Source organism: Ctenocephalides felis, unplaced genomic scaffold (genome assembly GCF_003426905.1).
Source record: "Ctenocephalides felis isolate EL2017-DRISC unplaced genomic scaffold, ASM342690v1 CF-g0.4_SCAFFOLD_01886, whole genome shotgun sequence".
Lineage (NCBI taxonomy): Eukaryota > Metazoa > Arthropoda > Insecta > Siphonaptera > Pulicidae > Ctenocephalides > Ctenocephalides felis.
Genome location: NW_020538040.1, coordinates 110,268,501 through 110,296,291, shown reverse-complemented (window position 1 = coordinate 110,296,291; position 27,791 = coordinate 110,268,501). Strand labels below are relative to the sequence as shown.

General features: G+C 29.0%; 1 protein-coding gene across 1 annotated transcript in view; it reads right to left on the bottom strand.

The window, feature by feature from the left end:
• LOC113378387 (lateral signaling target protein 2 homolog) overlaps positions 1 to 27,044 on the bottom strand; it is a 124,201-nt gene extending 97,157 nt beyond the window's left edge. Inside the window, exon 1 of the mRNA XM_026618918.1 lies at positions 26,838 to 27,044. Within this exon, the coding sequence (XP_026474703.1) occupies positions 26,838 to 26,873 (36 nt within the window). The 5' untranslated portion in view covers positions 26,874 to 27,044. The remainder of the gene's footprint in view (positions 1 to 26,837) is intronic.
• Positions 27,045 to 27,791: the final 747 nt, after the last annotated feature.

Here is a 27,791-nt window from a genome sequence, read left to right as displayed (position 1 = left end):
AATAAACCATCATATTATATATTAAGTACTAAGTACTTGATAATTATTAAACATTATCAATTAGTTTATGAGTTTTTTCTATTTAAGGGGGTTGTTCTTTTTTTTGTTACAAAACATGCAAGGTATTTGTTTTTGTTTTTCTCGAAATGTATTCATCATAAAGACATGCGGTTTTTTTTAAACAAAAATTACAAAATCATAGAATATTAAGACATTTTTTATTTTTTTGTTTCGCCGTCATTTTTTAACCAGGGGGCGCCAAAGTGGGCATTGCAAAATCGATCTCTTTTGCGGTGCCACAGATAAATCCGTTGCGCATCGCCTGAAACAAAAAAAAACAAAACTACGTTGAAGAAGAAGTTTGAATCCGGTCCCCCTACCAGAATGAAAGCAAAAAAGCAAGAAGGAAAAAATGGCAGCCATTTAAAAAAAAAGTGTCCAAAAAGACCTTTGTTTTGGGACGTGAAGGTTCGCAAAATTTTTTTGCGTAATGTTATCAAGTTGTTTGAGGTAGGGGGACTAGGTATTGCAGTGGTGAACAAATTAAAAAAAAATTCAAGTCGATCCGACTTGTAGTTTTTTTTTTAATTTGTGGCACCGCATTGAAAAAAGTCAATTTGAGAAAAACGTATTTAAAGTTTTTAATATAATGTACTAAATACACCATTTAATTTAATGTACGAAATACACCATGGTGTTCAAAGATGCTGACACATTAAAAAGGTCATGTGCATGAGGTATTATAATGAAAAAGAGGCAGCTGACATACAATAGCTCGCGGAACGATAAAAAAACGCTTTAAGAGGATCATACGTAGAGAGATATATATATCTATAACTTCCTCAAAAAAATAGATATTGAGATAATTTTTTTTAAAAATAATTCTAAGGTTTTTAGCTTTCATAATATCAAAAAATCTCAAAACCGAAACAATAAAATATAAAAAAAGAACAACCCCCTTAAATGATAGAGATAGAGTCATTCACTAACTGTTTATAAATTTTATTATCATTTAACAAGTTTAAGGTTTTTGAGAAATGATCAGCTTTGTTTAAAATAACAGTAATATTTTCTTATTAGCTCGAGTGATAATAATGCCTTGATTATCTCTCTAAAATATTTTACATAAATTGATGTATCCCAAGATATTGGAAAGAAAATGTAAAGAAGTATTATTAATAGGTTTCTTAATGAAAGATAATATTTTAATGAAATAAATTGATCTTAGATTAGTTTCTACATCCTTAAATTTATTGATACACATATCCAAACCGCATGAGAGATAGAAGTGTCAGAAATTTTTTTTAACCATTTGCTTATTTCTCCGATAAATCAAAAAATCATAGAATCGAAATTTCAAAAAATTGAAATTTTTTGAAAAAAATCGTTTAATTAAAAAACGAGTTTTTCGAAAATTTTGAATTTTTTTTAAAAAAAATCTAGTTTTTTAAAAATTTTGAAGTTCATTCAGGTCTGTTGATTCTAAGTGTAGAAAATGTCGAGAAAATTTTATTGAACTATGAGAGAAATTAAAAAAAATTATATATATTGGCCCAAAGAATTGGAAACGGAACCCAAAGAATTGGAACTCTCTGCAAAAATGTGTTAATTTGAGGTGCATAGTCTAATGTTCATTTTAGGCCACCAAATGGCATTTTAGAAAACTTTTCTTTCACAAAAATTTCATTGAGTCTTCATACTGTTAATACTGGTAAAATGTTTTTTAAATCATTCAAATCGGGCGCACCATTCTCTCAACTGAAATGTCATTTTTATCTTTTCTTGCCTTGTATCTTCGAAACGGCTAGACATGCAATTGCCAAAAAAATTGGATCAGCTCGTGTCCCGATCAACCCTATGCAGCATTCGCCAGCAAAAATGACGTCACAGCATCAACGCATTTTGAGAATTTTATAATGGTCACATATGTTTTAGGTAAAAACTAAAAAGGTTCTAAGCTTTCTCTCACATGTGTGATCATTTAGTATCATATAACAATCTGTTTATTTCCAATACTAATACTGTTTTAGGAATATCAAATATGAGAAGCCCAAAAAATGCCTTTTGTAGATATTTCAATAAAGCAAAAACACGAATGTTGAAAAATTGTATGAACATGAATGGAGTACAAATATACGACTATATATATAATATACAAATTGATTTGTATATAAGTATATAAACCATTTATTTATATAAATATGCCATGTTTATTATATTAAAATCGATTCGACCATAATATATTATATTATGAAGCCAAATTTAATACTGTCATCAATATTTAATATATATATATATATATATATATATATATATATATATATATATATATATATATATATATATATATTAATTATTGATTATATTATTATTATTTAATAATAATATTCAATATACTATATAATTCAATAACGTTACTTATAACTCATGTATAAATAACACATTAATATAAGAGATTATATCTAAAGTATGAGTATAGATTAAATATAAGCAATCATAATTTTTATTATAATTTACATTTAATCTATGGAAATACTATATTCGTTTTATTTTCGTATATTCACACTAAAACTATTCTTTAATGCTCAAAGTATATCACTGCTGGCCAACCGTGGGATGCACACTGTCGGCCAGTAGTCACTAAAGAACGCCAGTACTGGCCCGTCGTATGGCCGTTAATAAATTCCTCTTAAGGAATTGGAATCGAATGTTTCTTTAATCATTCAAATCGGTTAAACCCTGTTCTCAAAATCGTCCACGGAAAATCCATCCATTTTCCATTTTCTCTGAAGTATGTCACAACACAACGTAAACATATGCAAAAATTTTCGATTTTTTTGCAATTACTGTAATTTACCAGTTTATTAACAATCCAGCCCGAATTTAAAAAATATGTATAAAATATTATATAATGTACTCGTTCAAAAACAGACACCGCATGACACACTTAACAGTATACAAAGTATATTATTATCGATATTAAAGTATCACAGGCAAAGAGCGAGCATGAGAATAATTGTATACAAATAACAGATGTTACCTCATTTTGGTTAATAAAGCACCAGATATGATATTTTAATTTAAATTATGATCTATAGCAGTATCTATATTCCATTAACGGTTTTACAAATTATAGGACGGGCGTTATAGGTTATCATTGATTTCTTTGATTACATTCTATGTTTGGTAAACACACTTCATATAATTTCTAAATCAATAACAAAAGAAATAGTTTATTACAACTTTTGAATCTACAAATTGTAAGAATATTAAATAATAAGGATTATGTTTATTTATTTACACTAAATCGTTTATAATAATAGCTCAACAACAGCAAACTCAGCGCTTCTCAAACAACGTGAGACACCCAATCACGAAATAAACATAACTTTACTACATTGTAGAACTTAATTTTGAATATCAAAAAAGTAATAATACTACTCGAAACAACGTGATTCGCTCCATTTGCGCTAGCATAAAATATTCGAACCGATAAATATAGCCTAGGCCGTTTAAAGTGACGAGCATAGCTCACTTGGTAGCGTGTTCGATTCACACGACAGGATTGGCATTCTTTGGATCGAATCCTGTCAATGATACAGAATTTATGAAAAAAATTGTAGTAAATTTAAAATTAAATGAAAATTGTATTTGTTAAGTAAAAATTAAATAAAAATTAAGAGAAATAGGAATTACAGAATTCGAAAAGCTGAATTGTATTAGGAGTAAGAAGAAAAAATATCATTATTTGCTGAGATTGAAAAGAAGAATGAAGAAGAAAAAATGAAATGAAGATAGGATAATTAGGAATTTGATAAAAAACAGCAAAAACGGAAGAAATTAAGAAGAAGAATATTAAATAGGATATATATATATATATATATATATATATATATATATATATATGGGTCATTCTTTTACAAACCGGACACTTTTTAACCTAGACATTTTAGAATTGTCTGAAAATTTGTTTACAGATACTATTCATAAAATCATTTGACACGTATTTCAGGATTTTGCTGAAAAAAATTTTTTGACGTTAATATTTACGATTGAAATATGGATTTTTTGCTCAATTTCTATGAACATCATCTGCGGTAAATTAATTATCTCCGGATGTGCTGATCCAATCAGTATTATTTTTTTTTATTACACTCATATTGAAGTGAACTTTGTAATGATTAAAAAATTTTTTGTTGTTTTTGCAATTTTCTTAACAATAACAACCCTTAAATTTTTACAAAGGTTTTACTCGGCCTTTACCCGAATTGAATCAATCCAAAAAAAAACATATATTTTCTTTTTTTCTCTGCAACAAAATTCTTTTTACAATTTGTTGGAGGTTTTGTTACATCGAAAGATATTAAATATTTTCAAGCGCGAGCCCCGCTTTTCACGTCGTGGACCTCAAAGACTTGTACTCATTTGTCACTTTCGAATGACAATCTTATTGTTTTTCGGTTGAAAAATATTTTATAATTTCGCTTCTGGCGAAAAATGAACGTATAGTCGAAAAAAAACATTAGGGGAGAGCGGAGCTTAAAAGTTCGTGGGTAAAAAGATCCACTGCCAATATCTCAAAAACAAGTAAAGTTAGAATTTTTTTAACAACAATATTTGAATGTAGAGGAATATTTAAGTTGGCTTCAACCCTTTCTGATATAATCTCTATTAAAGCTTACATGTGGGTGGGGTAAACAGAGTCAACCACACCTTCATACTGGCCTAGATGTAAATAATAAGGAAATAGTAAATAAATAATTAAATTAAGTTAGAAAGAAGCTATTTTATAATAGATATATTGATATATATAATTATATATAAATTAATAGTTAATTAACTCTGCTGATAAATATTTCTGACGAAGCATCAGATCAAAGGTATATCTGGTATTTTCTTTATAAAAATATACGAATGAAATTTTTATGTTACATTGGCTATATAATTTAGCTATTATTACGTAAAATTCTATTAAAATTAAAAATAAGTCGATCATTTTTTATCCAGGCTACGGAGTGAAGGCGGAAAATGACGAATTTAAAAAAAGTGGCTGAAAAACATTTTTTTATTATTAGAAAAATCTAACTGAACAATCCGTCTACATTCAAATATTGTTGTTAAAAAAATTCTAACTTTACTTGTTTTTGAGATATTGGCAGTGGATCTTTTTACCCACGAACTTTTAAGCTCCGCTCTCCCCTAATGTTTTTTTCGACTATACGTTCATTTTTCGCCAGAAGCGAAATTATAAAATATTTTTCAACCGAAAAACAATAAGATTGTCATTCGAAAGTGACAAATGAGTACAAGTCTTTGAGGTCCACGACGTGAAAAGCGGGGCTCGCGCTTGAAAATATTTAATATCTTTCGATGTAACAAAACCTCCAACAAATTGTAAAAAGAATTTTGTTGCAGAGAAAAAAAGAAAATATATGTTTTTTTTTGGATCGATTCAATTCGGGTAAAGGCCGAGTAAAACCTTTGTAAATATTTAAGGGTTGTTATTGTTAAGAAAATTGCAAAAACAACAAAAAATTTTTTAATCATTACAAAGTTCACTTCAATATGAGTGTAATAAAAAAAAATAATACTGATTGGATCAGCACATCCGGAGATAATTAATTTACCGCAGATGATGTTCATAGAAATTGAGCAAAAAATCCATATTTCAATCGTAAATATTAACGTCAAAAAATTTTTTTCAGCAAAATCCTGAAATACGTGTCAAATGATTTTATGAATAGTATCTGTAAACAAATTTTCAGACAATTCTAAAATGTCAAGGTTAAAAAGTGTCCGGTTTGTAAAAGAATGACCCATATATAGATTGAATATAATATAAAAATTGGTGCAGAACTTAAATAAATAAAAATCTTGTAGGTGGCTAAATATTCAGAGTAAGCGAAGCCAAATAAAATTAAAAAAAAATCTTTTTTAGAACTAGTGGGGCGCATGGCATCGTGCCTTAAGGCAAATTGCAGGAACTTCCCGTACCGTAAACATTCGAGGAACGAAAATAATAATTGATTTGAAAATTTTCAAATAGATTATTTATTATAAATACATACTGTAAATTTATAGGTGCATTCTAAATTGGGCGTTGAGCGTATTTTATAAACAACTTATGTGTACGTTTATACAAGAGTCCATTTTCTTTGAAATTTGATTTTTTAGATAATTTAGAAATTTTATCCAAATTTTGAAATATTTTCCGACGTTTAAAATTTTTTGAAATTAAAAAACGTTTTTTTAAATATTTTGAGAATTTGGAAATTTTTGAAAATATTCGTTTTTTTTTTTAATTTTTGAAATATTCTCAAATTTTTTGTAAGAAATCAATTTTTTTGTAATTTTTTAATATTACTAAATTTTCTGTAAATGCATTTTTGCACACCATCTACTTAAGCAAAATGTTTTTTGAATTAATATAGTCGGATAATCCGGTATCTCAAAAACTGCTTAACTGTTTTTACACCCTTTGCGCTCCATACCTCGGAAACGGTAAAATTGCCTTTTGCAAAAACATCTTGCGATCGAGTACGAACCAAATGATTTTTTAATCATACAAATCGGTTATTCCATACTGTCGAAATTGTCGAGGACATGTGTGAACCATATAGATAAACTTCAAAATTAAAAATCTTGCTACGGAACTCAAATTTACACAAAATGTGTACACAATATTAAAATCTCTATAAAATATCTGATAATTTGATGTACATATGTTCAATAAACATTTTTTATCGCCATTCCCAAAAGGCCATTTTCTACCAGTTCATTTCGTCAATACAAGTAAAATGTTTTTTGAATTATTAAAATCGAACGCTCGGTTCTATTAAAAACTGAGTTACCGTTTTTGGCACTTTTTGCCCCGTATCTTTATACCGGCTGGATCTGCCTTCGCCAAAAACTAATCAGCACGTCTCCTTATCAATACGAATCGCATGTTTTTTTAATTATTCAAATCGGTTGATCGGTTTGTCGAATGTTTTGTTAGTTTTTATAGTTGGTTTATAGAAGGTAACGCAATCGTTTTATCAAGTTGTGATGATCAATTTACAAATTTCGGTTGAGTAAAAAAAAAATCGATAAACGCTGCTGCTTGATCGGTTAATTCATAGTGTAGAAATGTCGAGGAAATTTGCTTGAACTCTATAAGTAAATTCAAAACATTAAAAATCTTGGTATATAACCCAAAGAATTGGAAACCAAATTTACACTTTTTAAAATCTCTATACAATATCTGATAATTTGATGCCAATTTTGGCAGTTTTTTCCCGTATCTTCAAAACTGTTGAACGTACCTTTGCCAAAAACTAATCAGCACATCTCCCCATCAATAGAAATCGAATGTTTTTGCATCGTAGACAAAAAATTGTATCCACGCACATACACACAAGCACGCACAGGCACATACATACTTTTTTTCTAAAGTAGGTCACAATGTTCATGCAAAAACAGAAGGCTTTGAAACGTTTTTCGGTTTCGATAACGAGTTGCATACAAAATTATTGAGTTTATTAGATTATTATCAAACTATTACTAAACTAAAACATCTCACAATATTAGGTCAAAACAATAAATGAATCGATATCTCGCTAATAATAGAAATGCCATGTGAGTACACATATGTATCAAATTTAAAACAAATTAATCGCAATTGCATTAATAACATCACTCTGCGCCTTAAACTCTTTTTAGCGAGGGTTTTGTTTGAAATCGTAACGAATCGGTCAAAAATCATTTATATTCATTAGTATTCGAGCCGTGAAAATTCTGATATGAGCTTTGTGAAAAGCTCAAATATTTGCATATTCAACCTAAATATTATTGTACATGCCACAATCGTGACAAGTAAAGTTCGAAAGAACTAGTAAGAAAATTAAGCCCTTATACACGTCTAGTACATGATTTCACAAGATTTGATAACGGATTTCAACACTCTAAGAATCATGCTTGGAAAAACAGGCAATTCCTGTACAGAGAAATCGTTAAGTCATGAAATATTGTACCGCTCTAATAAAAACTAGCTGTAAGTGAAATTCTGTCTTAAGGCAATTAAGGCATAGTGCCTTAAAGCAAATTGCTGGAACTTCCCGTATCAAAAATTAATATTTTTTTAAAAACAATTAACATTTTTGAAAAAATTTCACTTAGAAAAAATTAGATTTTTGAGAAACTATAAATTTGACAAAAAATTACTTTATTAAAAAAAATATTTTTTTTGAAAACAAAATTTTTTTGAAAAGAAACATGTTTTCTTCATTTTGAGATATTTTGAAAATTCTGAACTTTTTTTTCAAGGCAATCGTATTGCTTGAACTGCATATAGACGAAATGTCTAACGCATAAGCATTGGTACGGAACCCATAGAAATGTAAAAAAAATATATTTATTGTTAAAATTTCTATAAAATATCTGATAATTTGATGTGCATATGTCTAATGATCATTTTTAACCGTCAGATGGCTTTTTTTTTCATTAGATCTCCGAAACCGCTAAAACTAAAATGTTTTTGAATTATTCAAATCGGACGCTCCGTTCTCTTAAAAACCGAGTTACCGTTTTCGGCACTTTTTGCCCCGTATCTTCGGAACGGCTAGACCTGCCTTCGCCAAAAACTAATCAGCACGTCTCCTTATCAATACGAATCGAATGTTTTTTGAATTATTCAAATCGGTTGATCCGTGTTCCCGAAATCGTCGACGAAAATTTGTATCCGAACATACAAATGCATACACGCACACACACACACACACACACACACATACATCAATTTTTTGTAAGGTATGCCAAAATGTTCAGAAGGTTTTGAAACGTAAAGATATATAAAAATTTTCATTTGCGATTTTTTTGCGATTACTATAACTTGCCCTACGGGAAGTTAATAAGAAACTTAAGGCAAATTGCTGGAACTTCCCGTACCAAAAATTATTTTCTTTAACATATTTGAAAAAAAAAATACTCTAAAAAAATTAGATTTTTGAGCAACAATAAATTTTTGACAAAACTTACTTTTTTTGAAAAAAAAAAGACTTTTTGAAGAAAAATTTATTTTGAAATATTTTGGAAATTCTCAATTTTTTTTTCAAAGCAATCGTACTGCTTTAACTGCATGGAGACAAAATATCGAAGCGCGCAAGCGCCGCGTCGCCATCTAACGGATAAACACTGGTACGGAACCCATAGGAATGTAAACAAAATTTATAATTATTGTTAAAATCTCTATAAAATATCTGATAATTTGATGTGCATATGTTTAATGATCATTTTTGACCGCAAAATGGCATTTTTTTTACTCTTTTTACTAGATCTCCGAAACCGCTAGACCTACCTTCATAAAAATTTGATCAGTTCTTCTTGTTAATACAAGTAAAATGTTTTTTGAATTATTCAAATCGGACGCTCCGTTCTCTTAAAAACGGAGTTACCGTTTTTGGCACTTTTTGCCCCATATCTTCGGAACGGTTAGACCTGCCTTTGCCAAAAACTAATCAGCACGTATCCTTATCAATACGAATCGAATGTTTTTTGAATTATTCAAATCGCTTCATCCGTGTTCCCGAAATCGTCGATGAAAATTTGTATCCGAACACACACACATAAAAGATTTAAAAGATAAAATCAAGTGAAGAATTGTAACATTTTAGATCCTCCCGCCACGAAGTAATGCCTAAAGGCGGTTTCCGCGGGGACCAGAGGTAAGAGCAAAGCGGAGGTTTTATTTAGTCGGTATTATACCAGGGCGGTATTGAGTCCCACATACCCAGACAGAAAACCAGGCTGGGATGTATAAATGCATTTCCTTCGCTATACAAAAAAAAAAACACACACATATACATACATCCATTTTTCTAAGGTATGCCAAAATGTTCAGAAGGTTTTGCAACGTAAAGATGTATAAAAATTTTCATTTTCGATTTTTTTGCGATCACTATGACTTGCCCTACGGGAAGTTAACAAAACTAACACACTGGATCCTAGATTAAGTAACACCAATAAACACAATAAACTAAAATGTAGAGCTTTTTCTATATTTATATAGCATGAGGTAAAAAAGAGAATCATAGATTCAAATATATAGAAAATTTTAGGTGAGAGAAATTTTTTGAACGTGAAAAAATAAATATTGTGCACATTTTGAAGTTTAACTGCTCGAATATTTATTCTTTCAGCCTGAATTAATAAATTGTTTTTATAATAAATACAAGCACAGTCATTCATAAATTAAGCATTTAGATAATAAACTTAATACCAAAATCATTTCGATTACAGAAATAATTACTTTTAATTAACGTATCTACACAGTATGGGATTTTCGACATTATAGTTAATTATTTCTATTTAAATATGTACATGCGTTGATTTTGCGAAACTCCAAACAAAGATAAGATAAATAAAAATATCGGAGATATTTTCATTTAAGATCGCTATTGTTTATATTACTATGGTATATAGTGAGTAATAATATTCATAGTGGTGTCACGATACCGTAATGAATATGTTGTATTTAGATTGTTATTATATATAGTAATAAAAAATGCATTGCAGAAAAAAAACAACGCACCGGCTAGTTAATAAAATTTAAGTCTGAGTTACATGCCCATGTGCCACATTACACTCTTAACCAACCTAACATAAAAACTACGTTTTTACTGTAAACCAACCTTTAAATTAAATAAAATGAAATTATTTACATTTGTAACCCACCCTGATTTTTTTTTCTACATATTCTTAATAAAGTAGCTTTATAGATGACAATCCAACGTGTATTGCGTATTTATTTCTGATAAATTTATTATTAAAATAAATTTAATATAGATAACTATTGAAACCCTGGCAAAAATGAAGGGTAAGAGCTATTTTCATTTGGAAACATATTGCTATCTATATTTCCAAGTAAAACCTGTCCGAGGCGTGTATGGAACCTGGTACTCCTGATTCAGGTCAAGTCGCTTGTCTACGAATAAACCCAATTTTTGAACTAAAACTATTTCGAATTAAAATACGGTACGTAAACTTATGACTAATATTCTCTATTCATTGCTGAAACAGAACATCGATGTTCACGATTCTATTATGAATGAAGCATAGTTAACATTGTTTATATATAAACAAACTTGACATTGACTTGACAAAATAAAGGTGGTCGACCGTCCGCAAAATTAGCTTGTTTTAACAAAAACTTCAGTAAAAAGTTCAACGTTCTTATAAGAAAACAAACGATTTTATACAATAACTGAAAGGTCGAATTCGACGGGAATTGTTAATCGGTTGTCAACCGTGTGCAAAGAAGTATGCCGAGAAAGAAAAGCTTTCTACAAGGTCAGGAAGATTAAAATATTTCACTAAAAAATAACTTTCACCTATGGATAGAATTTATATTGTATTTGGGAGTCTTGATAAAATTAGCGTGTAAATAAATTATGGCTAACAGTATTATCGACATTTTGACAAAATATTCAATAAATTCAGTATAGGAATGAAACGAGTAAAAATACGAATTTTAGGAGAAACATTAATAAAAGCTTGGCATATAAAAACTAAAACTAATGATAAGAATTTTAGGAGAAGAAGAATCAATAAAAATTTAGCATATAATAAGTAAACTAGTGAACATAGAATTTACAAATTCAAGATTGCGAATATATCTATTTTAGGATATACGAGTTTTAAAAATGATTACTGATAAACTCTAAAATCTATAAATAATATAATTTCTTTATGCAGGGTAATAAAAATATAATAAAATACAATTACGTAATTTGACCTACTAATAATCACATGATAAATATGTGGAATGCTTATATTTAATATTACAAAATATATTGACCTTGAATATTTATTTTAATTCCGTATTTAATAAATTAAAGTTCATAAACTTTAGTTTTTCAAACATTAGAAAGAACTTGAATATCTTATTACTGATTAATTGAGAAGTGTAAGTATATACTGAATCGAATAACAGAACAAGATTATATATAAACGTTAACAAGGATTATTATAGATCTTAAAATAGATTTTTAAAGATATAATTTTATAGTATTGAGAAGTGTGGAAGTTACTTTCGTTTTTCCACTTAACCAAGGGTTTACAAGATGATCCTTTCCGGACTGATAAGTATTAACATCTTAATAAGTATAACATACAATGGACATATGTTAGTACAGTATATATATATATATATATATATATATATACTGAACGGACTCTAGAAAAGACAAAGACGCCTTACTTCATATATCATATATGATCATATATTGAAACTAGCTGTAAGTGGAATTCTGTCTTAAGGCAATTAGGGCATCGTGCCTTAAGGCAAATTGCTGGAACTTCCCGTACCAAAAATTATTTTTTTTTTAAAAACGATTAACATTTTTGAAAAAAATTTACTTCGAAAAAAATAGATTTTTGAGAAACTATAAATATGATAAAAAATTACTTTTTTTGAAAAAAAATTTTTTTGAGAAAAAAATTTTTTTTTTGAAAACGAAAAAATTTTTTGAAAAAAAATGTTTTCTTCATTTTGACATATTTTGGAAATTCTGAACTTTTTTTCAAAGCAATCGCACTGATTGAACTGCATAGAGACGAAATATCGAAGCGCGCAAGTGCCGCGCCGCCGTCTAACGCATAAGCATTGGTACGGAACCCATAAAAATGTAAAAAAAATTTATACTTATTGTTAAAATCTCTATAAAATATCTGATAATTTGATGTGCATATGTCTAATGATCATTTTTGACCGCCAAATGGCTCATTTTTTTACTTTTTCCTCCATATCTCCGAAACGGCTAGACCTACCTTCATGAAAATTTTATCGATTCTTCATCTTGTCAATACAAGTAAAATGTTTTTTGAATTATTCAAATCGGACGCTCCGTTCTCTTTAAAACTGAGTTACCGTTTTCGGCACTTTTTGCCTCGTATCTTCGGAACGGCTAGACCTGCCTTCGCCAAAAACTAATCAGCACGTCTCCTTATCAATACGAATCGAATGTTTTTTGAATTATTCAAATCGGTTGATCCGTGTTCCCGAAATCGTCGACGAAAATTTGTATCCGCACATACATACACACACATACATACATACACACACACACACACACACATACATCCATTTTTTCTAAGGTATGCCAAAATGTTCAGAAACCTCTGAAACGTAAAGATATATAAAAATTTTCATTTTCGATTTTTTTGCGATTACTATAACTTACCCTACGGGAAGTTAAAACTAGCTGTAAGTGGAATTCTGTCTTAAGGCAATTAAGGCATCGTGCCTTAAGGCAAATTGCTGGAACTTCCCGTACCAAAAATTATTATTTTTTTAAAAACGATTAACATTTTTGAAAAAAAAATTACTTTGAAAAAATAAGATTTTTGAGAAACTATAAATTGGCCAAAAAATTACTTTTTTTTGAAAAAAAAAAATTTTTCTTTATTCTGACATATTGTGGAAGATCTGAACTTTTTTCAAAGCAATCGTACTGTTTTAACTGCATAGGGACAAAATATAAAGCGCGTAAGTGCCGCGTCGCTGTCTAACGCATAAGCATTGGTACGGAACCCATAGGAATGTTAACAAAATGTATACTTATTGTTAAAATCTCTATAAAATATCTGATAATTTGATGTGCATATGTCTAATGATCATTTTTGACCGCCAAATGGCTCATTTTTTTACTTTTTCCTCCATATCTCCGAAACCGCTAGACCTACCTTCATGAAAATTTTATCGATTCTTTATCTTGTCAATACAAGTGAAACGTTTTTTGAATTATTCAAATCGGACGCTCCGTTCTCTTAAAAACTGAGTTACCGTTTTCGGCACTTTTTGCCCCGTATCTTCGGAACGGCTAGACCTGCCTTCGCCAAAAACTAATCAGCACGTCTCCTTATCAATACGAATCGAATGTTTTTTGAATTATTCAAATCGGTTGATCCGTGTTCCCGAAATCGTCGACGAAAATTTGTATCCGCACATACATACACACACATACATACATACACACACACATACACACACACACACACACACACACATACATCCATTTTTTCTAAGGTATGCCAAAATGTTCAGAAACCTTTGAAACGTAAAGATATATAAAAATTTTCATTTTCGATTTTTTTGCGATTACTATAACTTACCCTACGGGAAGTTAAAACTAGCTGTAAGTGGAATTCTGTCTTAAGGCAATTAAGGCATCGTGCCTTAAGGCAAATTGCTGGAACTTCCCGTACCAAAAATTATTATTTTTTTAAAAACGATTAACATTTTTGAAAAAAAAATTACTTTGAAAAAATAAGATTTTTGAGAAACTATAAATTGGCCAAAAAATTACTTTTTTTTGAAAAAAAAAATTTTTCTTTATTCTGACATATTGTGGAAGATCTGAACTTTTTTCAAAGCAATCGTACTGTTTTAACTGCATAGGGACAAAATATAAAGCGCGTAAGTGCCGCGTCGCTGTCTAACGCATAAGCATTGGTACGGAACCCATAGGAATGTTAACAAAATGTATACTTATTGTTAAAATCTCTATAAAATATCTGATAATTTGATGTGCATATGTCTAATGATCATTTTTGACCGCCAAATGGCTCATTTTTTTACTTTTTCCTCCATATCTCCGAAACCGCTAGACCTACCTTCATGAAAATTTTATCGATTCTTTATCTTGTCAATACAAGTGAAACGTTTTTTGAATTATTCAAATCGGACGCTCCGTTCTCTTAAAAACTGAGTTACCGTTTTCGGCACTTTTTGCCCCGTATCTTCGGAACGGCTAGACCTGCCTTCGCCAAAAACTAATCAGCACGTCTCCTTATCAATACGAATCGAATGTTTTTTGAATTATTCAAATCGGTTGATCCGTGTTCCCGAAATCGTCGACGAAAATTTGTATCCGCACATACATACACACACATACATACATACACACACACATACACACACACACACACACACACATACATCCATTTTTTCTAAGGTATGCCAAAATGTTCAGAAACCTTTGAAACGTAAAGATATATAAAAATTTTCATTTTCGATTTTTTTGCGATTACTATAACTTACCCTACGGGAAGTTAAAAAAAACAGTTTATAGAGCTACATATCTAAATTATGCAAGCACTCGACATACTGTAATCCAAATTTATTACCATTTATTCTTATAACGATTTTATCATTTTTACTTTTGATAGTATAACAAAAAAAATGATGCTCTATATTTTAAAGGTCATAATGAAAAATCAATTGGACTTTTCCACACCCCATACAAACTTACAAAAGAGCAAATATGTAAGTTTTAATATGAGAAAATGTAGACAATTTTCCGAACAGCCTAATTAATATGTACAGTGATTTGATTTCAATTGAAAACGCACTACAGCGGTAAATTTCCGTAGTTTTTTTTTTTTTTTAATTTTATTTGAACAGCGATCAGAACTTATTTATGGGTTCTATGAGCTGTTGTGATTAATATCTTACAAACTACGTTTGTTTTATTACAGATGTCAACCCAAACAGTTGTCACATCTCTGTATGATAAATTTTTATTACAATCTCTGTAATAGGGCAAGTATGGTGCAACAATGCCGGGTGAGGGCTATTTTCACTTAGAAACATATTGCTATTTATATTTCCAAGTGAAAATCGTTGTCACTGTTGCCTGACAACAGGCTGCTCGAAGTCTGAAACAAGTCCCGTCGCTCTTAACCGCTTACCTACGGGCGAGCCCTCCGTAGTTAAAACCAAAAATTCGTCCTCACTGTTAACACCGACACATCGTCTCTCGATAATCGCGACTTAACGATATAAAAATCATACTTGTGTGATCAAAATACAAGCAGAGCCAAGAAATAGAAAGTTTAATTTTACGAAGCACTATTCCGTATCACGAGAAAGTAAATAAAAATAATACATTTAGAATTGGAAGTATTACAAAATACACACACAAATGTTAGTTTTATATTGATAATATAGACTTAAAAAAAAATTATCTCTGCAGATAGATTCCTATTTTATATTATAATTTTAATATTTAACTATTCATATTTATACTATACATTTAATTATACACACAAAAACATATGTATATATATATATATATATATATATATATACTAGCTGACCCGGCAAACGTTGTTTTGCAAAATAAGGTATATTCTAAACCATTTCTAGAGAGTCAAAAATATTAATACTTTAAGTGCATAAGGATGTGTTGTTTGAATGCTGTATACAATTAGGTATTATAAAAACAATAAACCCCATTAGTTTGTATATATTTTGTCAATACAATCAAACTGCAAGTTTTATACACTTTCTATAGAAAACATCGTATAATCCAATCCGAGTCTTTTTTGGTCTTTCGGCTTATTAATTACGTTTCATGTTTTTCAGATTCTTTTTGGATTCTGGATTTTGTGTATAATTGTAAATAATACTACTGAGCTTATACAAAATTTTCAAATTTCTGCGAGAAGAGAGGTGAGATAGTAAATGAATGAAGTATTTCTTCTTTGACCTGCTTTTTGAAAAGTTTCAAGTTACATTCGATGAATTAAAGTAAATTTAATAAAAAGTATATATGTAAGGCAGGGCTATACACAAAGGTCCAATTTGACTTTGAGCAAATATAAACTATATTGTGAAAACTATAACAATTATATCACAAAAAATAACACATATCAAACGAACAATTATCTGACTACGTTCAGTAAACTGCCTTCTACTTCATCATTGTAGAAATGTGCTTTTTTGATGTCTTTCAAACATTTGTTATCTAGACCTTATTACCCTATAGGCGGGGTAACTTAAAACGGGCTGGTGGCAAAAAGGTTTAAAGCCTTATTATAATTTTAAAGGTATTTTACAAAATAACTACATTTTTAACTAATGCTAAAAAACTACCAACGGAAGAAAATACTTTTATTATGGATTTTCAAAGATCACCGATTATCTACCAATAGCAATGTCGTGAGAATCAAGGTTATAAATCTATTTCCCTCTACTTTCAAATATTGTTGTTAAACAATGCTTAACTTTACTGGTTTTTGACACATCGGTGGTAGACTTTTTTTAGCCCCGGACCTTCATATATTACTATCTATTCTTCGATAAATTCGGGGATTTTACTTGAAAATATAGATCAAAAATATGTTTCCAAATAAAAAAGCCCAATGTGGTGTGAAATGGCAATGGGAAACCACTCACACTTTTCTTTCCCTTTTAAATGTTTCTAAAATTTTTCCCTCGAACAGTTAAGGAAAAAATGTAATAGCAACTTCAAATATTTTTCTGAAACAGTAGTCTCGTTTCAAACAAACAACGAAACCGAAATGGTGAAAGCAATTCAAAAAAGTAATAAACACGGTAGCACACATTTATACAATATTGTAACAGGCAATTTTCAATTATTATGTATGAATCACCTAACATTAAGTCATGCATCATGTGTATGAGTATCAACAAAACGAATTCAAGTTTCACCCATAACTGCAGCGCACATGAACTCGCAATCAGTACATACTTAAATTTTAGATAAAATAAAATATCACAATATCACATGCACTCACACACAACAAAAAAGTTCACACAACATTTGATAAATTGAACGAATAGGGGGCACCTCGAGGCTTATGGTTAAAAATTGAACAAGTATGAGAAAAATATTTGTGGGTGTCGACCTAAAATTAACTTTCGTTGAATAAAGACTCCAGATGTTATCCGCTCACATTTTATTGGCTAATCTTGATAATCATATACATTCTAGGTCAACTCTAAAATCGGGGATTTTAGTAAATATTGTCATATAGCAAACATGTTAATTAAATGAATAGTAAAGGAATCATATGAAACAGCCCGGTGCACACAACGCCAGTATTTCTTGTAATAGGATTTTTGTCAAGTTTTCTAGCATGGTGAGCAAGAATTTTGCGCCAGATTTTCGCTTATTTTATGATTAATTATAATTTTGTGCATATTCAAATAGATTATTATACACTGTGAATTTCACAATTCATATTTTATAGGCCTAAAGCCCGGTGCACACGACGCCAGTATTCCTTGTAACAGGATTTCTGTCGTATAGGTGAGCAAGAATTTTGCGCCAGATTTTCACTTATTTTATGATTAATAGTAATTTCGTGCATTTTCAAATAGATTATTATAAATATATACTGTTAATTTCACCATTCATACTTTATAGGTCTAAAATACTCAAATGCTTATAAGTGTACAAACAGAGAATTGTATGAATTGCAAATAAAAACATATATGTATCGCATCTGATTAGGATTAAGTGAAATAATAATAATTAAAAGATAATAAAATGCTTCAGTTTATTATAACAATTATTGATTTTTGTTCAATCAGTATCTTTATCGGATAATTAATACTGATATAAAAATATTAAAAAAATTCGCAAATTTTAATTTTGAGTATTTTTGAAAATTTCATAATTTTTGAAATAAAACGATTTGATTTTTTTTTAGTTTTTTGGAAATTATGAAATTTTTTGATATTTGATTACGAAAATTTGAAAAAAATGCATATTTAAATTTTTTCGGAAATTGGAATATTTTAAAATTACTGAACTGCGTTTACTAAACTAATCATTTATTCACGCCGCTATATACACACAATAGCTATTTACAAAATAAAAACTGAACGCTTCCAAAAGTACATGAATCAACTACGCATTAATATTTACGTGACAAAATACAGCTTTCCTATTGGACACTGAAGGTATCGGCCACAAAATAGTTAATCCATCGCCGATTAGGATGCTCTATTCGCAAAATACGGCAGGAATTTTCGAGGACGGAAGTTGTTGTAAAATCAGATTCCGGCGGTGCTGGGCAACGGTTTTACACTGCCGTTGTGAATAGAGATCTTAAACGTGGAATCAAGATCAAGGCAAGATCGTAAATTATGATTTATCCTGTCCTTGCTATGTAACAAACTGTCCGGCATGAAATCTGGCGTCGTGTGCACCGGGCTTAAAATGCACTAATGCACTAATGCTTGTAAGTGTACAAACAGAGCATTGTATGAAATGAACTAAAACATATATGTATCGTAACCGATTAGGATGAATCCATAACATCATTTAATCTCATATTTCATAAAATTAAATGAAATAAAAATAAAATGCACAATTAATGATTTTTAAAATCAGTATCTTTGACGGATAATGAATATTGTTATAAAAATATTAAAAAGGTTATGAAAAGTTTAGTAAAAATTTTAAGTAATATTTAATATATATTATTTAATATTTAATATTTTTAAATTTCAAAAAATATTAAAATTTAGATTTGTTCGCAAATTTTTACTTTTTTTAAAAAAAATTGAGAATTTTTGAAAATTTCGAAATTTTTGGTTTGATTTGATTTTTTTTATTTTTTTGAAAATTTCCAAATTTTTTCATATTTGATTTTTTTCGAAAATTTGAATATATTAAAATTATTGAACTGTTTTTCCCAAAAACTAATCATTTTTCACATAGCTATTCATGAAATAAAAACTGAACGCTTCCAAAGTACATTAATCAAGTGACAGAATACAGCTTTGGACACTGAAAGTATCGGCCACAAAACAGTTCATCTATCGCCGAATAGGACATGCTCTATTCGTAAAATACGGCAGAAATTTTCGAGGACAGGAGTGAATTTTTTTTGTGAATTTTTTTTGTGAAATCAGTTTCCGACGTTGCTAGGCAACGATTACAGACAGAAATTATGTTAAAAATACTGCCGTTGTGAATAGAAAGCTTAGATGTGAAATCTGGCTGGCAAGATCGTAAAATATGTCGGGCAATATCGTAAATTATGATTTGTCATATCGTTGCTAGATAACAAACTGTCCGGCATGCACTAATCAGAAAATCTGGCGTCGTGTGCACCGGGCTTTATAAGCTAGACCTACATACTATATAATACCGAATATTCGGCATACTCCGAAGACTGAATCGCATAAAAGATAAAACGCGGCAGCGGCGCCTTTGATTTTAACTATTCGGCCGATTACTAACCAAATATTCGGTGCAATCATAATTAATTGGTATGCGAGGTCATTTTTCATGATTACGAACGTGTAGGGAAATTTTTGATGCTTGGTTTACAATCAAGTAAGGTCAAAAAATAAAAAAATAATCGAACGAGTTTGATGAAGAGTCGAAGAAATATGTTATTCTCTTCACCGTGCTCATCGGGGCGCAATTTGCAATTAAAATATCATAACTGAAGGCGCATACTTTGACAACATTGTAAAAAATATAATACAAACAATTTGTTTCTCAAAAAAAAAAATTATACCAGAATCAATTTCTTAAAAAACATTTGTTTTAAATTCATATAAAACTCGATAGTATTATAGTATTTTTCATATGTTTCATATTTCATGTATAAAAAAATAAATTATCAACAACTTTAAAATATTTTATATTTTCTTCAGTTTTGCGATGACGTATAATATAAAGTAAACACGTCATTCGGTATGGCTATTCGAACAACAGGTATTCGAATTATTATAAATTCTTCGTTTAATTTCTGAAACTGAAAACTAAAAATATACAATTAATTAATATTGAATAATATTGAACATGAAATGAATGTATGAATCATATATAGAGATGCACGTCGGCAATACGCAGCAGATGCACTTTTGCAAACAGAAAAATGTCATTATTATTAACGAGAGCACCTTGAAATAAATTTACAAATATATTGATCATAATTGTTGTTACTCATATATTGAAGTGAATAGCAGAAAAAACACAAAAAACAGCATGCATAAAGCATGAAAGATATTTTATTAGATATTAAAAAAAAAGACTTTGTACTTGTTTAAATAAATGTCAACAATGATTTCCTTTTCAAGTAACTATAAGAAGAATATAGAAGTCCAGTAAGAATATGGTGCCTTCACCATAGTTCCACCAATATGAATAAATACGTTTTTAAGAAATATATATTGGGTTGGGGAAGAAGAAATCCATTATTTTTACGTGAACTTCAAGACTTTATTTAACATGTTTTGCATTGTCCGATTTAGGTCAAATATGCACCATTTTGTTCTATAATTTGTTGCCATTTTAATGGTAGCTTCATTATGCCTCTCTCATAAAAGTCTTGGTCCTTATTAGCGAAAAACTCCAGCAATTGATTTTCACACTCTTCCCTTGATGCCAATTTCTTATCGCTAAAAAAGTTTTGCAATGCAATAAAAAGATGGTAATCGCCATATATATATATATATATATATATATATATATATATATATATATATATATATATATATATATATATATACATATATATATATATATATATATATATATATATATATATATATATATATATATATATATATATATATATATATATATATATATATATATATATATATATATATATATATATATATATATATTAGTGATGTGCCTACCCGGAAAATTCCCGATTCGAATGATTCGAATCAGGAAAAAACCTGATTCGAATCAACTCGAATCAAGTATATATATGGACAAAAAAAAATCATGGATGTATTTATTTAGTAAAAGTGATTCAAATTTATAATCAAAATTGTTAGTTTAACCAATATAACAGACAAAGTAGAAATTGAAAACATAAATCACTATCAAAAAGTATATTCTGAAAATTATTAAAAATGATTTAATTTTAAAGGCGGTTGGATACATATCAACAAGTTGATCTACAATAATAGATTACCAAACAATTGTGCATCACTAAAGCATATAAAATAATATTTGGAATCATGGGTCAATTGTTTATTTTACTATGTAATCAGTAAAGGATCGCATCGAAAGTTAATTTCATTAATGTGAATTTGCCATGACTTACATAATCAGAAGTTGAACATAATTTACTGGCTTTCTGGTGTTTAATAATTGTTTCAAAAGGGTTTTATATTGAAAGATTTCCGAAACTCGTTTCATAATTTTGAGTGGATTATTCTGATAACATTTAAAATCTATAACACTTACGGACCGATTCTGCCGTAACATGGCTTCGCTCTGTTACCACACTTGCATGGTAGCAGAACATGCCTCACGTAAGTGTATTTTAAAGATTTGTTATTCTCGGCGCACCTATTTTATGAGAATGAATCGTGTTATGGCGTAACATGAGCGAACAAAGTTTTTGGTTTTTTGATGTTGGCTCTCTGTGTTTGTACTCTCGAAATCGGCAATAATCTATCTCTACGGTGCTAAAGCGAACGATTTTTTCAATTTGGGATATACTTGTACCAGTACAAGTACAAGATAAATATATAAAATATATTTTACATACAAAATGGCCAGTGCTGCGCAAATGAAAAGAGCAAATAAAACTAAACCGGCGCAGTACGTAATATATGCATATTTTTTAATTAGCAACACACAATTTGCATAGCCGATCAATTGAAAATTCTTAATGATACATTAAAAAATAAATTAGACAGTTAATAAATTTAGTTTTTTATTCCTCTCTCTCTCCCTCTCTCTCTCTCTCTCTCTCTCTCTCTATATAGATATATATATATATATATATATAATATAATATATATAATATAATTATATATATATATATATATATATATATATATATTTAAAATAATCACATTTATCTAGCCATAAAATTATGTTCGTTTTTTTAAGTACCTATGAATATTATAGTATTAAAAATATCTCCTGGCATAGGAATTTCTGATATTATATGCCATGTTATCTGCCTCATTGTGTACTTCTGAAATATTAAAATCAATTAATTTTAACTGCACATTTGAAAGACAATTATTTGGTATCTAACCATTTGCACTATCATAACCTCAAAAAAGCATGTTAAACGCATAAATGTCAAAATAGCAAATGTCAAATCTGTTCATAGTACAACTTCTCGCCAATGTTATAGGGATAAGTGCGTGTTTCTGACTACGTTTATTTTCAGAGGGTAAGCGTAACATTAATGTTATCAGGGCCGGTCCTGGGGTCCTAAGCGCCCGCATGCAACTTTTTTTCTAGCGCCCCCCCCTATTAATTTTCACCGTTTTAACAGTTCATCATTAAAATTATATAAATATTCACATATTTTTTAAAAATTAATTTTTAATTATTCTGGATTTAGTACACAAATAATTAGATATAATCTAGAAGGGTATAAAATATATTGATTTTAAATTTATTTATTATTATCGATATCAATAAATAAAACAATCCCTGTCATAATTTCACATTTTAGTAATATTCAATATGTAGTATGTGAGTTCGAAGTAACTATTATAGCAAAAGAATTATTATTTTTGTTAGATTAAAATTATAGAATTTAAAAAATGCATTTCAGAAATAGTATTTATTATTTTAATGTAAAGATCTTGATATGCATTTCTTAAATTCTATAACTTTAATTTAATGAAAATATTAAGTAAAATAAATAAATTAATTTTTAATTATTCTGGATTTAGTGCACAAAAAATTAGATATAACCTAAAAGCGTATCAAATATATTGATTTTAAATTTATTTAGAAAATTGAGTCGATTCGGGGGTTGATTATAATCAAGTATTTTGAAATTTTCAATTATTTTTAACGTATGTGCAATATTAATATTTAAAAAAACTAGCATTTAATTTTCAAACATAACACTCGTATTTCATATTATTTTTAACAATTATTTTTAACGTATGTGCAATATTAATATTTAAAAAAACTAGCATTTAATTTTCAAACATAACACTCGTATTTCATATTGGATTTTTTAAATTTTAATTTAATTTAATTTTTCATTATTTACAATATCCATTTTTGCGTCGTAAACTTCTCCTTATTGATATCGTAAGAGCCGTCATATTCAGAGTATCAGCAGCATGTTGTTTTAAAGTTAAATTTTTAACGTATTTTAGAAGTATTGTTCAAAAATCAGTAAAAAATGCAAAGATATTACACATTTCTTGAACAACATTGAAAAAAAAAACTTATTATATTTGATATGTATTATTTCTGTATAGTTAATAATTATTAAATTTAGAGTATGAACACCACTAGGTATAAAACAAGCCTTAAGATTTTCATTCCAAAGTACATTTTGCTTCCATTTTTCATATTTGTTCCACGCATGTCTTCAACCTTAAAAGTTCAACAGATGCCAAACATTTGCAACAAAAGCAAAAGTTACAATTCAATTTCTCGGAATAAACAAGTCATTTTCTAAGCACTGACTCCCTATTTTATATAATTTGTTTATATTTTTTAACAAGTTCCGATTCAACTTAATCAGCTCGCAATTTTTCGTCAATAATGCCCAACATTTAATTTAATCTTTTGCAGGTTTGCGCTTATGGGATTGAACACTAGATAATTTCTTTTTCGATTCCACGGTAACTTCAAACAAAGAAGAAATTGAATAAGTAGATTAAGCAATAAACAGAGCTGTTATTTACTAATTTGCAGAATTATTAATCGGTTAATTGTTTCTACTGATATCACATTGCAAAATAAATATGCTTTATGTTTCTCCGTATCCCTAGTTAAGTTAAATTATTTATTATAATTTATTAAGTATTCTAGATTTTAAATAAATAATTCTAGATTTTATATAAAAATTATATTATAAATTTAATTTCCGAAACTCGTTTTGGCGCCCCCTAAGGCTTGAGGAGCCCGCATTTTTTGCATTTATGTTATTTATTATTATTTTTTATATCATTATAATATTGAGTTAAATTAAAACATTTTTTTTTTATATTTATGAAAATCACAGTATTTTCACACATATTTTATCACAGTAAATATTTAGCGGCTTGATACGAGTTGATTCGAATCAAGTCGTTACAGGCTTAATCTACATTTATATATATATATATATATATATATATATATATATATATATATATATAATAATAATGGGTAGTGCTGCCCTAGGGCAGCTCCGTGAGCTGAGTTAAACTCCAACTCGATTCAGGGAAGAAGTAGTGTGAGAGTTTTTCCCATTTCCATTTCACACCGCAGTGCCCGAAATGGGCTTATTTTCAATATATATATATATATATATATATATATATATATGAAGTTAGAAAAATACTTTTACATCTACAGATGTAACTAAAAATATTCTGTATCCCTTGGCATTGAACTAATTTGAGCTATTGTATTTAAAGTATTTGAGCTAAATTGATTTCCACCATATAATTAAAAAGTTAAGTGCAGGATTCATGACTCAACGTATGATTTAACGCAGTTCTCTACATTTGACATATGTATGGACCAACCAATAGTAGTATATTTAAAGGTGAATATTAGTGGGAACTTATTAATTGTAAATGTGAGTACAGGATAACCTTTGTCGGATCAGCTAGTATTTGTATATTACTCATGTGTACAGTACCATAGTGTAAGAAAGAGTGTAAGAAAAATTTCAAGAAAAATGTTCATTTTAAAAGATATATTTATGAATTGATTATCAAATTACAGATAATTTCATTTATGTCAATTGATATAATGAAATCAGCAGAAATCACCCAAATGAATAATACATTCCAAATTATAATAATAAAATGGAATCTTAAAACTCTACAATTCAAAACCTTAATTCACAAAAAGCTGAATGTAATAAATTAGATTAATATGAAGCACAAACTATCACAATGCAAATAGATGATGAAAGAATATCAAATTAATATTAAAATGAAATTAAACAAGTTATCCAGTTTACAGATTTCATCTTATTCTTTGTTTACAACTTCCCTCCAGATTTATCAAATAAATATTTTCCTCTCAAAACAAGCTACATAACTTGTCTGATTATACCTTTATATAATAGTACGAGAAGTATGTACATATTGGTTATGGTATCAAGACCTACAGATACCCATTGAGGCAAAATTTAATATCAGACAGCATTGCTAAGATAATTATAAATTTTAGATTTGCCGTTAAGGTATTTGGTCAGGTGTTAATCATACTGAATATATCCAAAAGTAGTCATTTCAGATCTATCTTATCTCATCTGGGACTGTAAATAAAGATTATAAAAGTAAAACAAAGCTTAAAAGATCAATATACGAAAAGTATAAAAAGTGGTGTGTGTATATGTACATGCATATCGTATTCTGAACACAGCTAAAGATAGAACATTAAAAAAAAATCTCATCTAATAACTTCTATAGCACCTACGTCTTTAATTATTTGTATATATTTCTAACCATTCAATGCATCAATTCGTAATCTCATTTCCATTTACATTTGGCATTTCTGTGGCATCGTAGGGCCTCCTCGGTGTCAACTTTGTTATTGAGTGTATCAAATCCAAGTTTTCTTCTTTGAATTCGCAAAATAATTATTTCTAATATTTGTGGCTTCATCTATACATATCACTTGTATCATTATTTTCTAATTTTCTAAATTTTTCACATAACTTTTCTCAGTTTTTGTTCTGTTTATTTTCACTATGGATCAATCCATGACAAATAGTTTGATCCAAGCATTGGAAAATAACAGAGTGTGCCATCAGATTATTCTGATCCTATTTAAGATCAAGGATTATTAGAGCAATATAATACTGACTTTTTGATTTATATAATTGAGTATCAATTATATTGCTACCACGATTTAAAAGAATAAATCCAATTCTAGGAATTTTTGAACAATGTGTCAGCTGGTATGCAAGTTGTCAAAATAAAAACACAGATATTCTTGGCCACATTAAGGTTATGTTATAACAATGACAAAAAACCTTTTTTCAGAAGATAGATGAATTATAAAAAAATGCAATATAATAATAGGATATGAAATGAAGATAAAATCAAATAATAGAACCTACAATTGAAACAAACTAACCTTTGGTTTGTAAAACCACTTCCTTAGTGAATCCATACTTTCAAAATGATCACTCCACCAGACACAAACTCATATAACATTTCAATTGTTCCTCACGCATAATCACTTGAGATTTTCTCAAAAAATCAGTATAAGAAAACCAACAATTGTTTCGAGCATGTTCGCGTATTTTGATCTGACACATCACTGGGAGAGCACGTAAAATCAAGTAACTCAATACGCTTGTGAAATACTATTCAACATGGCGCACCACACACTGACACATTTCGAACGGGTGCGAGACGTTCGAGATCGTCAACAGCGCCACAACGACCGAACTAATTGAAACGGTTTGAATTTGAAAGATGAAATTTGTTCAGAAACATCAAATTTGATACAATTTTGTTGAATATATAATTGAACTAGCTGTAAGTGGAATTCTGTCTTAAGGCAATTAAGGCATCGTGCCTTAAGGCAAATTGCTGGAACTTCCCGTACCAAAAATTATTATTTTTTTAAAAACGATTAACATTTTTGAAAAAAACTTACTTTGAAAAAATAAGATTTTTGAGAAACTATTTTTTCTAATATTTTTTTTGAAAAAAAATTATTTTGACATACTGTGGAAGATTTGAACTTTCTTTTCAAAGCAATCGTACTGCTTTAACTGCATAGGGACAAAATATAAAGCGCGTGAGCCCCGCGTCGCTGTCTAACGCATAAGCATTGGTACGGAACCCATAGGAATGTTAACAAAATGTATACTTATTGTTAAAATCTCTATAAAATATCTGATAATTTGATGTGCATATGTCGAATGATCATTTTTGACCGCCAAATGGCTCATTTTTTTACTTTTTCCTCCATACCTCCGAAACCGCTAGACCTACCTTCATGAAAATTTTATCGATTCTTTATCTTGTCAATATAAGTGAAATGTTTTTTGAATTATTCAAATCGGACGCTCCGTTCTCT